Genomic DNA, 16,401 nt, shown 5'->3' with positions numbered 1-16,401 from the left:
TAACACTAAGTCTCAGTTTTCTCACCTGTAAAGTGACAGATTTGAACCAGATTGTCTCTAGTGTCCTTTCTACATCTAAATCCTATGAACCTGCCTAGATTTGCACAAATTCATGGGAAGGTGTTTCAAAAACTGTCAAGTGCCATGAATACTCAAAATTTAAAAAAAAAAAAATAAGATAGTGCTAGTTCTCATAAAAAGGTTTTAGTGAGCAAATCACTGAAAGAGCTTGCATACCCAGAGATAAGGCAGGCAAAAAAAACTCACTAAGCTGCTGAAGCATTATATTATAACTTTAGCGAACTGCCTCTATTTATATCACCTAGGCAATTAATACTAGCCCAGAGGCCTAAGAGAACCTATATTACGAGCAACTAAAATCATTCACTAATACCAACCAAAAATGTAAAGCTAGGAAGTGTTATATTAAGACAGATTAAGTCTAACACCTCTAGTTAGCACAGTGAAGACTTGGGGGTTTTGTTTTAATCTGTCTGCAAGGCCGGTTTACACTGGGTCTGTCTTCCAGAAACACAAGTTACACAGTATGCCTCTAGCATATGTACTTCTCCCTTGGAGGCAAGCAGAACTAACCCCATTTTACAAGGGAAGAAATAAGAGGGCAAGAAGAGGTTAAGATTTAAAGGCTACAGAGTGGTATGTAGCGATTTGAAGAGAGAAAAGGAGAGAAATTCATTCTGATGCAATGAGGTTCTATTCAATAAACACAATGGCTAAAAAAGCAAATCATTTAAGTACTGTTAAAAAGGATTACTGTAATTTGGCAAAAGGAAGTTTAAAAGGAAATCCACACACATCCAGCATCAGACTTTGATCCTGCGCCAGTGTCTATGATTTTTTTAGGTGTTTCACATACAATCCATAAATGTTCTAAATCTAACAAAATGAGTGTTTTGGTGTGTTTTTTCCCTTCAGCATATCTAATTTTTTTTTTTTTACCTTTAATCCGGCTTCTGGGTTCTTGGGGTCAGAAATGGCTTGAAGATGAACTTCCATTTCTGAAAGTAGTTTCTGGCCTTCACAAATTTGCTTACGTAAAGCATTATAATCCTCAATCAACCCCAGAATGTGACGTCCACTCTTGTTGGCCCACATTCGATGGCCAGGAACAAGACGGGGGGTACACGATGCGCTATGCACAGAGCTGCTGCTACAGCATGAAGAGCTGTCCATGTCCCCTCCAGATGACACTCGTGGCTTTTCTGAAATAGGGAAATGTTTATTCTGATATCTTGCTTTCAGGAAGGGGCACACCTTTTTCTGATGACTTTACCTAGCACTTTTAGTTATTCCAGCAAAGAGTGAATTCTGGGTATTCTTAGATGTAGGCTGTTGCTTCTCATCAGAACATGAAAAAGCCCAGCTTTTCAACTTCTGCTTATACCATGTCTCTATCCCTATGTCCATTAGCATACATCCTACCAGGCTCTAATGGAACCTAACTCCATGAAGTTCTTCTTGATTTTCCAGCTATAAGTGCTATCATTCTCTTCTGAATCCCCACAACATTTATTATTCTGTCTTGTATTTATAATTATTTGTGTTGTTGTTTAGTCATTTTCCAGTCGTGTCTGACTCTTCATGACCCTATTTTTCTTGGCAAAGATACAAGAGTGGTCCCTTTCCTTCTCCAGCTCATTTTATAGATGAGGAACTGAGGCAAACTGGGTTAAATGACTTGCCCAGAGTCACACAACTAGTAAGTGTCTGAGGTCAGATTTGAACTCAGGAATTTGAGTCTTCCTGAATTCCGGCCTAGCATGCTATCCACTATGCCACCTACCTTCCCTTAATTATTTACGTACAGATCTTATTTTCCCTAATAGGCTATTAGCTCCTTTAGGGAAGGAAGTATATATTACGCATCTATGTATATTCCCTAAAACAGGGTCCTGAACATAGTAAGTGCTCAACAAATGTATGAAGCAGGGAAGTACCTGATTTTGGCAGCAGTGACAAACTGTGATCCGACAGCTCACACTGATCTTTGTCTTCTGTGGAGGGTTCATTATCAACTGTGAAGCCCAAAATAAGAGGAAAAACAAATGGATTCAAAGATGACATTTTAATCCCAACTTACCCACATGTAAGATTTAAATGTGAAGACTTAATCTAATACTTAACATTTATATTGGGCTTTAGTGTTTACAGTGAAATTTCATAAACATGCATTTAAGTGCTTATTCTGTGTATGACACTGTGCTAAGCACCAGGAATTCAAAGGAAAGTAAAACCTGTCCTTGCCCTTAAGGAGCTCATATTCTGAAGATGGAGAGAAACATGACAACAACCAGTAATATACAAAATATATGTAGAGTGAATGGAGAGAAATCTCCAACAGAAGGCACTAAAGATAAGGCAACAAGGGAAGGCTTAAAGCAGGAAGAATTTCAGCTGACTTCTGAAGGATCCCAGGGAAACTATGAGGTAGAGGAGAGGAAGGAGAGCATTCCAGGAATAGAAAACAACCCACGTTAGGGCATGAGTACCAGAGATATTGTGTGCTGTGTCTAATACATGGTGGTGAATAAAGAATAAGACTAGAAAAGCAGGGAGGCAACAGCCACATAGAGGATTTTATATTTGATCCTAGAGATAATAGGAAGCCACTAGAATTTACTGAATATCCTAAAGCAAATGGTCAAACCTGTGCTTTAGGAAAATTGCTTTGGCAAACATTGAAGGGACTATGGGGAAACAGGCACATCAACATACTAGTTGAAGGAGCTATGAAGTGGTCCAGCCATTCTGGAAAACAATTTGGAACCACACCCAAAAAGTTACCAAACTGTGCCTCCCCTTTGGCCCAACAATCCCATTGCTAGGCCTATACCACAAAGAGACCAAAGAGGAAAAGGATCTATATGTACAAAAATAGGCCAGTTCATTTTTATAGTAAAGAACTGAAAATAAGAGCATGTTCACCAACTGGGGAACAGGTGAATAAATTATGGCATATGAATGTAATGAATACGATTGTGCCATAAGAAATGGTGAATGGGATAGTTTCAGAAAAACTTGGGAAGAACTGTATAACCTAATGCAAAGTGAAGTGAGCAAAGAAAACAACATATACAACAATAATAATCTTGGAAAGACATATAAATTTGAAAGTCTTTAAAATTCTGATCAGCACAATGATAAAGCATGACTCCAAAAGGCCTATAATGAAACATGCTACCCATTTCCTGACAAAAATGTGATAGAATCAAGGTGAAAAATGAAATGCTTGTATGTAGGCATACACACACACACACACACACACATATACATACATAAAAGTATATGCGTTTTTCTTTGGACGTGGCCAATGAGGGAACTTGTTTTGCTTGGTTATGCATATTTGCAATAAGAGTCTGAGAGAGCTAAGAGGGAGAGAGTTAATTTTTGTTATTTGGAAAAAAATAATTTTAAAAGAAAGTCATTTTGGCAGTTAGGTGTGGAATATAGAACAAAGAGACTTGAAGTGGGGGTGATGAATTAGAAAACTATTGCAATAGTCCAGGCAAGAAGTAATTAGGGTTGGGGTGGCTAGGTGGTGCAGTGAATAGAGTGTGGCCCTGGAGTCAAGAGGACCTGAGTTCAGATCCGGCCTCAGACACTACACACAAACAGAAAACCTAGCTGTATGACCTTGGGCAAGTTACTTAAACCCAACTGCCCTCCAAAAAAAAAAAAGTAATTAGGGTGATGGTTGTGTGAGTAGAAAGAAGGGGGCATATACAAAAGATTTTGCAAAGAAAGAAACAAGATTTGGCAACACACTGGATATGTGGATTCAATGAGAATAAGGAGACCAAATGTGGATGGTAGCACCCCTGACATTAACAAAAATTTGACAGAGGGAAAGATTTGGAAGAAAAAATAATGATTTCTGTTTTGGATGTGTTCCCTTTGAGAAGCTTACAGGACAACCAGTTCTAGAGGTTCAAAAGACATTTGCTGATGTGGGACTGGAGCTTGTTAGGGCTGGATATTTAGATATGACAGTCCTCCACATGGTAACTGAACCCACGAAAAATGATAACATCACCAAGACAATCTAGAGGAGATAGAGAAGAGAACCCCAGAAAGAGCTTGAAGGCATACCCATAATTAATAGGCAATAACCTAGATGAAGATTCAGCAAAGGAGACTGAAGGAGGGTCAGACGGGTAGGATGAAACCAAAAGAGAATAGAGACACAAGAACCTAAAGAGAAGACTGCATCCCAGAGGAGATGATCCCCAGTGCCAAAGGCTAGAGATATATCAAAGAGGAGGAGGACAGAGAAGAGGTCACTGGATCCATCTGATCTTCGTAACAACTCTAATGTGGATCTCTAACCCAAACAGTCTGACTCCTAGCATGATGCCACCCACCCTTTCCACTCTAGCTAAGGAGTGGAAGCACTGATTGATTAGAAAATAGAAAAATGAGCTATATTGCCTCAGTTCAATAGTCTTACTGAGATGTCGGAATTATATGGTGCCAGCCTTTTAAAGAAGTCATTTGCTTTTTCAGAAAACACATGGCAGCTGTTGAGAAGGATGGGCACCCAGTTGCCTTTAAATTTGATCTTTAAAAAAAGTGGCATACTTAAATATGAATCTCAAAAATACCTTTAAAAGAAAAAATATTGCTGCCTGACAACACTATTATTCTAATCCACAGTTGCCCAAATGCTACTTCCATGTTTTGGTAGGAAAATATCTTAAGTTATATTAGTTTTAAAGACATCATAATATATAAATTCCTCACTAGTAAAGCCTTAAATTCAGGCCTTAGCAAAAACTGGGAAGTAGGTGATATTTTTCTCAGGATCATGGATAGGACCTTAAAAAATATCTCCCAAACCCTTCTCATTTTTACAGATGAGGATACCGAGGCTGACAGAGAAGTAATTTGTTTAAAGTCAAACAGGCAGGAAAGAAGCAGAAGTTCTGCTTCTTTATCAATACCTCTGAATGAAAAAAACAGTAAACTCAGCCTTGAGGAGAGGCAGAGAGATGAAAAGTGAAAGCATCGTAGGACCAGATGAGTAAGATCTACAGAAACAACCTAATAGAATAGCCCAACTTTCACAAAGTTTCTTGATTCCACAAGAACTACTGGTACAATGGAAAGCAGTACTAGATTTGGAGTCAGAAGATCTGGGTTCAAATCTCACTTCAAACACTAGTGGTATGACCCTGGGTAAGTCATTTAACCTTTCTAGGCCTCAGTTTCTTCATCTATAAAATGAAGGTTTGGACTTGATGACCTCTAAGATTCTTTCTAACTAAATCTATGATCCCTAGAAGACTGGAAAGCAGACTGACAGAAAATAGGTTCAGGCTAGCATTTTATACCACATGCCAACATGATACTCCAAATGGATGAATAATCTAAAGGCAAAAGGTCACTTCATAAAAAAAAAAATTTAGAAGAGAACAGAATGAAGTTCTTTTCAGAACTATGGTTAGATCAGAATTCACAAACTAAAAGGAATACATAATTCTGATCAGAAAAGACAAAAAAAAAGACTAATGAAATACAAGGTGTTCCAAAAGTACATTCTTAAGCTTTAATTCCTTAAAACTGCAATAAGTTTTTTGGAATACTTTCTATAAAATTTAAAAGCTTTTGCACAACTAAAATGAAAACAGCTAGAAGAGAAATAGTGTGGGAGAAATAAAATCTTTATATCAAATATCTCTAATAAAAGCCTCATAGCTAAGATATACAGGGAATTGAGATAAAGTTATGAGGCCAAAGAGGCATTCATCAAAGTTGTCAAATAATATGAACAGTTTTTTAAAAATGCAAACTATCAACAACCATTAAAAATGCTCCAAATCACTAAAATAAAACTATACTAAAATAACTGAAGTCTATTTTTTTGGTCTAGACCTCTAATTTCACTGTAAAGGATGGGTAAAGGGAGCAGTCTGTGATGTCTCAGTTCTCCTTCCATCAATTCAGATACAGCAACTCATCTAATATTTAGAGATGCCAAGATACTCATAGAAGCACTTTCTGTGATTAAAAAAAAAAAAAGAAAACAAAGCAGATGTCCATTGACTGAGAAGTGGATGAACTAATTATGGTGTCTTACTGTAATGGAAAATTACTGTGCCATAAGTATAAAGAATTGAGAAAACATAGGAAGACTTATGAACTGATGCAGAATGAGGAAAACAGAACAAGAAGAAAATGCACAATGATCCCAAAAGCATAAACGAAATCAACACTGAAAGCGTTCTGAACTCATCTTAGATGCAATTAACCAGTCTTGGCTCCAGAGGACAAAGGACAAAATACACTTGCCTCCTCTTCACACAGGTAGGAGATTAAGGTGTTCAGAACATTACAAATAAGTCTCTGTGTGGTTGAGTTTTGCTTGAACTGTCTCTATCATAATCAAAGGTTCTGTGAAATAGTGAGTGACGGTGTTGCCCAAAAACAAATGAAAAACTCTAAAGCTTTTAATAGGAGAAGAAGACGACCTTGCTTCTAGTCTCTGCCCTACCAATTACTAGTCATACCACCTTCAATAAATCACTTTACTTCTCTCAATTTATTTCACCATTTGGAAAATAGAGAAAACAATGTTTCCTATCTACCTCCCAAGATTTTTGTGAAGATCAAATAATGCATAATAAAGCTAGCCATTTAACCCTAGGTTTCAGGTCCTTCTATGAAAAATAAGGGATTAGACTAAATGATCTCTAATGTCTTTCTAATACTAGCATGATATTTTCTAAAATTTTGTGTTCTAGATTTCCTTTCAGTTCTAAAATTCTATATTCTAACATTTGTTCCATGTTCTAAGGTTCCTGCCACCTCTAACATTCTATGACTCAACCCTTCCCATTCTTAATATTCATTCTGCAGTGCTAAGAAGGGTGCTTTCTCTCGATTAAGATCTGAGTTTAAAGCTTGTGTCATATAACACAGCACAACTAAGTAGCATTAAGAATATAACCTTGACAGATAATTCCCTGGGTTTGATGTGAAATCTACAAAGCTGTGTGTTGGGTACCATAGGCCCAGTATGTGTGTGAACACTTTACTAAACTTCTCTCCAACTGGAATGGCTCTACCATTACTGTCTGACAGTGATGCAAATAAAGATAAAATATGCCTCCAGGATATAAGGCTAGAAATGGATTACATAGTGTGTTCGCTGATTGTTCTTGGGAAACACAGTGGCAACTGTAGCAAATGCTGCCCTTGATATACAGATGTTTGAGTAAATAGCCTTTGGCTAAACCAAATTTATGGAAGCTTAACCTAGTTTCCATCACATGTAAAATCTGTAGTATTTTGCAGTTAACAGTTGGAAACTTTGAAACCCACTATTGCCAGCTTTCACATTCAAATAGGGAGAGCAAAAAGCATGAAAGCCAACTTCCAAAGGGCAAAACTGAGTGCATGTAAAGATCAAGCTTGGGACAAAGAGATCTGGGCCTTTTGGCCAAGGCACAATTCACTAAGGAATCCCAGTCTGAGAGAAGTGACGGGATTTCCCCCTATTTGTACAAATTCTGTTCTAAAATTATATTTTACTCCAAACATGATCCAGTAAGAAAAGAAGCTGCCTGGTAATCAGGAGAGGGTTCTAATAGAGTAGGCACTTAATCTCTCTGGGCCTCTGTCTCTCCATATGTAAAATGACAGGTAAAATTGTGAAGATCAAAAGAGCTAACAGAGGCAAAGGACTTTTAAAAATGTAAAGTGCTAAATAAGTGAAGATTGTTAAAAGTTTATTTATTTATACTGTTTGCTTTGATCACACAAACTAGCACAGCTTCACTGGAAATCAAGTTTTCTAAAATGAAGAAGTGGAGGCACAAAGATTAGAATGACTTGATGACAGAGTGACAGGACTGGCCTCGATTCCAAATCTCCTGGTTCTGGATCCAGGACACTTTTCTTTGGGATCTATCATCTACCTTAAAGAGTCACATGATGTTAAAATAAAAGGGACCTTAGAATACAGAAAGCTGGAACTAAAATAAGTAAGGACCTTAGAATGGAGAATGTTATCTCCCAAAGGGATCTGAAGACACAATCTAATAAAACTCTCTTTAAGAAGATATGAAGGGGCGGCCAGGTGGCTCAGCGAGTAAGAGCACCAGCTCCAGTGTCGGGATGACCTGGATCAAATCCGGGCTCAGACACTCAGCACCACACCCAGAAATAACTGGCCGTGTAACCTTGAGCAAGTTACTTAACCCCGATTGCTTAAAAAAATAAAAAAAAAGATATTAAGAATCAGAGAGTTAAAGGGGCTTTCCCCAGGTCAAGCAGCTAATTTATGGTAGAGAAAGGACAGCCAAGACCTCAACTCCCAGTCCAGTATTCTAACCCCAATACCATGCTGCCCGCAATAGACATCAACAAACATCCATAGCTTTAATTAGGGTGGGGGGAGAGGGGGAGAGGAGGTTTAAAAATTAAAAAAAAAAAAAAACTTTTCGAAAAAGATGCCCTACCGTTGTTTCCTAGGCAAGGCTGCCATTCATTTTTGGGAAGGCAGGGAGTGCTCAAAGCAGACACTGTAGCCACGGTGTCCTCCCACTTTGAAAGCCGATCCTTTAACTTGTTCCTCAGAGCATTATTTGTCTCAATGCTTCTTTCCGGTTGAACCCTCAAATTCTGTATCTCTGTCAGGAGTTCATGCAAGTCCAGAAGATGGTTTTGTTCCTTTCTGCATTCCTCCGACATGTCTTGTCTAGGTTCTGTGACATTTTGTGAGAAAAGACTTATCTTTTCTAATTAAAAGGTCAGTCTTCCCAGGAACAGGAATAGTTAAGCACATAACTACCTGTTTATTCTCTTTACTAACAACCAGTTATAGTTAAAGTAATGGCTTGACTTAAAACCAAAAATATTGGCAGACATAATTGCTGCTATTGCAAACACTTAATAAATGCCGAAAATTAATTTTCACTTCTGGCCATAAAAGCTAGCAAATTGCCCACCAAAATCTGAAATTATGTCTAGTAGTAATAAAATCGATTTGGGCTAGAATTAGTGAATCAAAAGGGCCATTTTTCAGGACACCATATGTCATAAAAACCACAGCAGAGAGGGTAAAGAAAGCAACTGGAGGAGAAAATGATAATTACCATAGTACTCTTTGTAAGATAAACTTTCAACTGGAAGAAGTTTTTAGGAAATTCACTTTTTAAAAAAACTAACACCTCAAAATTTAAAACAGGGGAAATCAGGGCACAAAGAATGATCTCAACAATTTAGTATCTTTTAGAGGAATGGGTAGAAAACAGTATATCCTGTGATAGTACCCTGACACAAGCAAAACCACAATGAATGAAATACTAGACCACGAGAGGCCAAAGAAAATTAATAATTGAAGATGCTCTTATGCTACCTAAAAAAGACAGTTAAATACCAGCACCAGCTCAGTGCTTTATTACATCATCTCATGCCAAAGGGTGCTAATGCAATCCTTCTCTTATGAGGGCCCCATCTCAGTATGGCTCCAATCTGACCTGGTTTAACTTAAAATCAGATAAGCTCATGGCTCCAAATACCTATCTGTCTTCTGTTTGCTTCTTCCAGCTTTTCATATACCTTGAGTTCAACTCGGAGTGACTGCAATAATTTGGCATTCTCTGCATACTGTTGTTGCTGAACCTTCATTTCTGTCTGAATCCTAAAAAGTGCAGTGCAAGTTAAATTAAAAGATGGTTATAATTTGGTTTATTTTAACACAAGGATAAAATGCATGCAAATTACCATTTCATGGGACCACCTTAAACATGTCGACAATTATCTCTGAATTAGATGAGAACTGCAACTTGTACAGAACAGAGGGAAGGGCCTGGCCTCCATGGAACAGAAGACTCAGCTAAAAACATATAGAGGAAGCTGACTTATTTACCCCTCAACTTTGCACAATGAAAGTTTAAGTGAAGACGAGATCGATACCTGTTTAATTCATGGTGGCTGCTGTAAATAGCATGAGTCAGATGCCTGTTGTCTTTTTCCTTCTCACTAACTTGTTTCTGCAACCTTTCATTTTCTTGTTTGACACATTCATAATCCCTCTGAAGGTGTTCAATGATCACAGTCTTCCTGGAGAGGGATTCTCGTAATTTTTCATTTTCCTTTTGTTTATCTGCAAACACAAGCAATATCATTTATAATGAGGACCATTTGTTTTTAAACCTAATTACCCAAATACAGCACTTCAGTTTAAGTACTCCAGGAGCAAAAATAGAAAGAAATTTAATCTGGTTTTTAGGATTTTAGTATTCTAATTATCTTTTGCATTTTGGCTAGATAAATCTGTCAGCATCAAACCTACAGATTCAACTTTACTGAAATAAAGTGATCTTTTTAATTTTCTATTAGATAATGGGTCATGCAAATCTCGTTTTCTTGTCTTTACAAGCAAATGATGAGTAGAAATTTGGAGAACATGGACTGTATACTAAAAGAATCAGCTATGTTATATGATAAAGGCAAAATATGCTGTGGAGACCAGAAAGCCCACTTACTCCAAACAATTCTAGAGGACTGTTACATTGGTAACAACTAACTTGCTTCTTCTTCAGAGCCATGAGGATAGTAGTCAAAAAATTACCTTTTCAGGGGTGGCTAGGTGGCACAGTGAGTAAAGCACCGGCCCTGGAGTCAGGAGGACCTGACATCAGATCTGGTCTCAGACACTTAACACACACACAAAAAGAAAAAAAAAACACTAGCCGCGTAACCTTGGGCAAGTTACTTAACCCCAATTGCCCTCCAAAAAGGCAAAAATAATTAAATAAATAAATTGCCTTTTCCAGTGATCTTAGTCCCAATTTCCTCCTCTATAAAATGGAAATAAGAAATACTTGCCCTCCCTTAAGTTTGTAAGAAAAGTACTTCACAAACTATAACCAATTACCGAAATGAAATATATTATCATCTGTAATGGGAATGCAAATTTGGAAGATCTTCCCTGCCCCTAGGCTAAAGTGCACCTGAAGCCTGGGGAGGGAGGCTTGTTTTTCAGTAGATACTTCTTGATTGGCCAGTGGGTCAATAAGGTTGTTACATTCTCTGAGCCAGGAGAAGGCTTTATAAGCCCTGATGTGAGGCTTTGTTTTGGGGGCTCACTTTGAGAAGTGTTCTGTGATTTGATCTGTATTCTGGGAAGCCATTGTCCAGGGCCCCCCCGGCTTTGAAAAACCCAGATGTTGATTTGGTATGGATGTAATGGTTGGACAGTTTGAAATCTGTCTACTAGATCTGTTTGTCTTGATAATTCTGCCTGTATACTTTGAAGTTCGGGGTGCTGACCTTTTCCCCTGAATAAGATAAACGATATATGTCTGACTGATTAAAGAAAGCTTGTTAACCCATTTTGAGTTGCTTTCCTTTAACAAAGCAGATCCAAGAACCTGTGGTAGCAGCAAACCCTGAGGACGCCGGGGTGCTTGCTGCTACATCATCCTAAAGGATACCATGGTAGAAGGGAAGAATTCACTTCTTAAAAAGTGTTGTTCACTGATAAAGAGGGTAGGGAACACATATGTTTCCTTGGATCAGTGTCCTATCACAGGTCTTAGAACTAATTTTAACTTTAGAGAGGTGAGAACCAGATAAAAAAAAAGTCCAGATCAGCAAAAAGTTGATCTTTCGTTCATTTCAGAGGACCCTGAGAGGTGATGCAATCTATTTCTAGAACAGAAGTGTAGAACAGAGGAAGAGCTAAATAGCAGCAGGTCCTCCTGCTTAAAGGTGGCAGAAACAAGTCAGTGAGGAGAAATACAACAGGCATCTAACTCATGTGATTTACAGCAACCATCATAAATTAAACAAGTTATTGATCTCATCTACATTAAAAATTTCATTGTAGAAAAAGCTGAGAGGTAAATAAGTCAGCTTGTTCTATATCTTTTTAGTTGTGACTCTTAATATTTAAGAGTCATTGTCCTACAAAGACCAAATGGGGAAACCGAAGAGTCAGACCTTTACAGTGTGATTTCCTTATTTTATTTGGGTATAACAGTATCTGTTAAACTCTTTGTGTAGCCAAGCCCTTTCTTGAATAATCCTTTGCACTACAAAGAAAAGTCTATGTCAAGCATTCGGTGCAAACTGCTTTCTTGCTTATACTATACTAGCTTGGTATGGAGGGAATGGGGGGTAGAAAAGAAGGAAATTATAATTTAATCATTTTTACAGAGTGATTAAATTGAAGTGACTCACTTAAGAGGCTTGGGGACCCAGTTGATTGATAAGGAGGAAAGAGATCTAGACATCAAAATAGGGGAGAAAACAGAAATGGGGTAACTAAGATATGCAAGACCTACAGTCAGAGCTATCAGGATGGGGTCCACTTCAAACCTGGAACTTGGAAAGACAGGAGAACTCAGACCTACAAGGCTGCTCCACTTGAGTTGGGGCACATCACTAATGACCTCAGTGGTCAGAAAAGCTCAAGAAGAGATCTAGCTAAAGGCAAGAGAATCAGGGAAGTCTCAGAATTGAGAAAACATTTCAGGAGCCAGCCAGCCCAACCAATACCTAATCAAGATTCCCTCTTTATAGATAGTGAAAGAGAGAAGGTGTGTGTGTGTGCACATACTCACATTGAAAAGCCAGAAGAGGGAATAGAAGCACAAATTTGGTACAGGCTCCCCTCCAATCACTTCCATGTGAAAAAATGAGTCTAACGTTAGAGATACAGAACCCACAAAGAGAAACAAAGCTCCTGATGAAAGAAGCCCGGCAGGCTGACAGGAAGGATCTATCGCACCAGGCCGGAGCTGGGCACAACACCATGTGAGCCGTGTGATTCCCAGCCCCAGGGTGGCCCTGACCAGTGGTGGGCCAGAGCAGACTTCAGGAAAGAGAATCACCAGCAGCTGTGGCGGTTTCAAGAATAATCAACCCACAAATGCCAAAAGGAAAGTTAAAGGTCAGTGTGGAACTTTGTGGGCACAGGGGGACTGAGAACATGGTCCAGCCCCAGCCCCTGGGGGAGAAGCGTTGAAGGCACGGCAGCCGCCGTTGCCTGGCTGTCTCAGGACCTCCTGGCTTGCAGATTGTGGGGGGGAGGGGACCAAGCAACCATTCAGAGGGTAATCACTTTTGTTTTAACCTACTTGGATCTGGATCGCGATCTTGGGTAGCGGTCCTGAGGTGTGTGGCCAGTGAGCCACAGCTTGTAGTGTCTGTAGAGAGGGCACCCAATCAATAGCTCCAGCAGCTGTGAAAACCCCACCAATTTGGGAGACAGCTTTCTCCACTCTGGAAGCAGAGTTCTACTGTGGCAAAGAGCTCAAAAGTCAGGTAATTGACTGACAAGATGAGCAAGCCCAGGAAACGCAATCAAACCATAGATTCCTTTTTTGGGGACAAAAAGTATCAAAGCATGGAGCAGAAGGAAGACAGCAAAGTCAGAACTCCTGCATCAAAAGTATCCAAGAAAATTCTATACTGGTTACAGGCCATGGAGGAGCTCAAGAAGGATTTTAGAAATCAAGTAAGAGAAGTAGAGGAAAAACTGGCAAGAGAAATGAGAATGATACAAGAAAATCATGAAAAGAGTGTCAACAACCTGACTGAAGAAAATAACACCTTAAAAAATAGACTAACTCAAATGGCAAAAGAGGCTCAAAAAGGCAATGAGGAGAAGAATGCCTTAAAAAGCCAAATTTGCCTAATGGAAAAAGAATCTCAAAAGCTCACTGAAGAGAATCATTCCTTCAGAATTAGATTGGAATAAATGGAAGCTAGTGACTTTATGAGAAATCAAGATACTATTAAACAGATCCAAACAAATAAAAAATAGAAGGCAATGTGAAATATCTCATTGGAAAAACCACTGACCTGGAAAATAGATCCAGGAGAGAGAATTTAAAAATTATTGGACTACCTGAAAGCCATGATCAAAAAGAAGAGCCTAGACACCATCCTGTAAGAAATTATCAAGTAAAATTGCCCTGATATTCCAGAACCAGAGGGCAAAATAGAAACTGAAAGAATTCACTGATCACCTCTTGAAAAAGATCATAAAAAGAAAACTCCTAAGAATATTATAACCAAATTCCAAAGTTCCTAGGTCAAAGAGAAAATACTGCAAGCAGTCTGGAAGACACAATTTGAGTATTGTGGAAACACAATCAGGATAACACAAGACCTAGCAGCTTCTACATTAAGGGATCAAAGGGCTTGGAATATGATATTCCAGAGGTCAAAGGAGCTAAGACTAAAATGAAGAATCACCTACCCAGTAAAACTGAGTATAATCCTATAGGGGAAAATATGGTCATTCAATGAAACAAAGGATTTTCAAGCATTCTTGATGGAAAATACCAGAGCTGAACAGAAAATTAGACTTTCAAATACAAGAAGCAAGAGAAGCATGAGAAGGTAAACAGGAAAAAGAAATCATAAGGAACTTATTAAAGTTGAACTATTTACATTCCTACATGGAAAAACAATAATTGTAACTCATAAGACTGTTTTCAGTATGTGAATAGTTGAAGGGAATATATGCATATACATATATATGTATGTATAGGAGGGTGTATGTATATATAAATATGTATGTGAGTGTGGGCATATGTATGTTCATGTATACATAGACAGAGGGCACAGGATGAATTTAATATGAAGGGATGATATCTAAAAAATAAAATTAAGAGGTGAGAGAGGAATTTATTGGGAGAAGGAGAAAGGAGGAGATGGATTAGGGTAAATTAGCTCATATAAAAGAAGCAAGAAAAAACTGCTACAATGGAGGGGAAGAACAGGAAGGTGAAAGGGAATGGAACAAACTTATTCTCATTAAATTTGACTTAAGGAGGGAATAACATACACACTCAATTGGGTATCTTACCCTACAGGAAAATAGGGAGGTAGCGGATAGGAGAGGGGATGATAGAAGGGAGGGCAGATTGGGGAAGAGGGTAGTTAGAAGCAAACATTTTTGAAAAGGGATAGGGTCAAAGGAGAAAATGGAATAAGTGAGGGGCAGGATAAGATGGAGGGAAATAAAGTTGGTCTTTCACAATATGACAACTATGGAAATGATTTGGGTAACTGCATATGAACAACCTATATTGAACTGCTTGTCTTCCCAGTAGGGACAGGTGAGGAGGGAGGAAGGGAAAAAATCTGGAACTCAAAGTTTTAAAAACAAATGTTTAAAAAAAATTTGTTTTTTACATGCAACTGGAAAATAAGATGTACAGGCACTGGGGTATAGAGGTCCATCTTGCCCTGCTAGAAAGTTAGGGAGGGTGATGGGAAAGGATATAGGGGAGAACAGATTGGGAGAAGGGGTATTCAGTGGGCTTGCTATTGTGGGGTGGGGAGTAGGGTAAAGATGGGGAGAAAAAACTGTAACTCAAAATCTTGTGGAAATGAATGTTGAGAACTAAAAATAAATAAATAATTTTTGGGGGGAAAAAAAGAAAGGAAAAAAAAAAAGAAAAGAAAAGCTGGAAGAGTCCTTAGAGACTTCCCTCATTTTACAAAGGAGGAAACAGAAGCCCACAGAGGCCATTGTGCATCTCATTAATGGCAGGGACAGGATTCAAGTCCAGGACTCCTGGCTCAGTGTCCCTGGTTCTTCCCACTAAAACAAAGGGACTCTCATTTGCTACTTTATAAATAGGCTGAGTCCTGATCACTTATGACAACCACAGTAAAGTCACTTTAGTGACTTTAAAACAACTAAGCTGAAAAAAAATGCTTTCTTTTGAGAAGAAATATTTGAGCAAAGAACCATCACCTAATTGACATGAACAAAACTAAGAATCTCTCCTGAACATGAGACGGTACCTCCACCTCCCACAGTTGAAGAGAATCTTAGCAGTCATTTAATCAAACCAAGAATCCCCTCTAAAATATCCATAACAAAAGATCATCCAGCTTCCACTTGAAGATCTCGAGTTAAGAGGAATCTACTACCTCCTGATACACCTCATTTTATTTTTGGAGAACTCTAATCATTAGGAAGTCCTTTCTTTAGGTCAAGTAAACCTAAACCTAAAATATGACACCTCGAGCTAAAGATACGGTCTGACCACAGCAGGAGACAGCACAACAGCACTCCCATCATTCTACACATTCTGCCTCTGCTAAAGTAACCTAAGAAAAGAGATTCTGGACTGCCATGACATACTGTGAATTCACATTAAGTTTACAATCCACAAAAAATCCAAGATCAAGGAAAACAAAATCTAGAAATAGCAAATGAGGAAGACTCTTCTCACATTTACATGCTCTATCAGGGGCAGTTCAGATTCAGCCAAACATCCAGTTCAATTCCAAATTGCCACAGTGTTCAGATACCAGTAATACCTTACTCAGAGCAGTATCTTACTTATGCTCAGGTACCATTGTGTTGGGTTATTTTTTCACTCTTTCATAAAATGATATGGTTCA

At 38.5% G+C, this 16,401-nt stretch overlaps 1 protein-coding gene across 4 annotated transcripts in view; it reads right to left on the bottom strand.

The window, feature by feature from the left end:
- The window catches only part of CDK5RAP2 (CDK5 regulatory subunit associated protein 2), a 164,700-nt gene that overhangs the window by 12,723 nt on the left and 135,576 nt on the right, over positions 1-16,401 (bottom strand). For 3 of the 4 annotated variants that reach the window (XM_069073810.1, XM_069073811.1, XM_069073812.1), the window contains 5 exons: positions 9,940-10,129; positions 9,543-9,664; positions 8,481-8,726; positions 1,959-2,036; positions 961-1,223 (listed from right to left, as the gene is read on the bottom strand). In XM_069073810.1, coding sequence (XP_068929911.1) covers positions 961-1,223; positions 1,959-2,036; positions 8,481-8,726; positions 9,543-9,664; positions 9,940-10,129 — 899 coding nt within the window. The remainder of the gene's footprint in view (positions 1-960; positions 1,224-1,958; positions 2,037-8,480; positions 8,727-9,542; positions 9,665-9,939; positions 10,130-16,401) is intronic. The other variant, XM_069073813.1, reaches the window with a different exon arrangement.

Source organism: Petaurus breviceps, unplaced genomic scaffold (assembly GCF_028583685.1).
Source record: "Petaurus breviceps papuanus isolate PSGF00001 unplaced genomic scaffold, PetGlider_PUasm1.0 90879, whole genome shotgun sequence".
NCBI lineage: Eukaryota > Metazoa > Chordata > Mammalia > Diprotodontia > Petauridae > Petaurus > Petaurus breviceps.
Note: the sequence above shows the minus strand (reverse complement) of the source record. Positions and strands in the feature narration are given on the sequence as shown.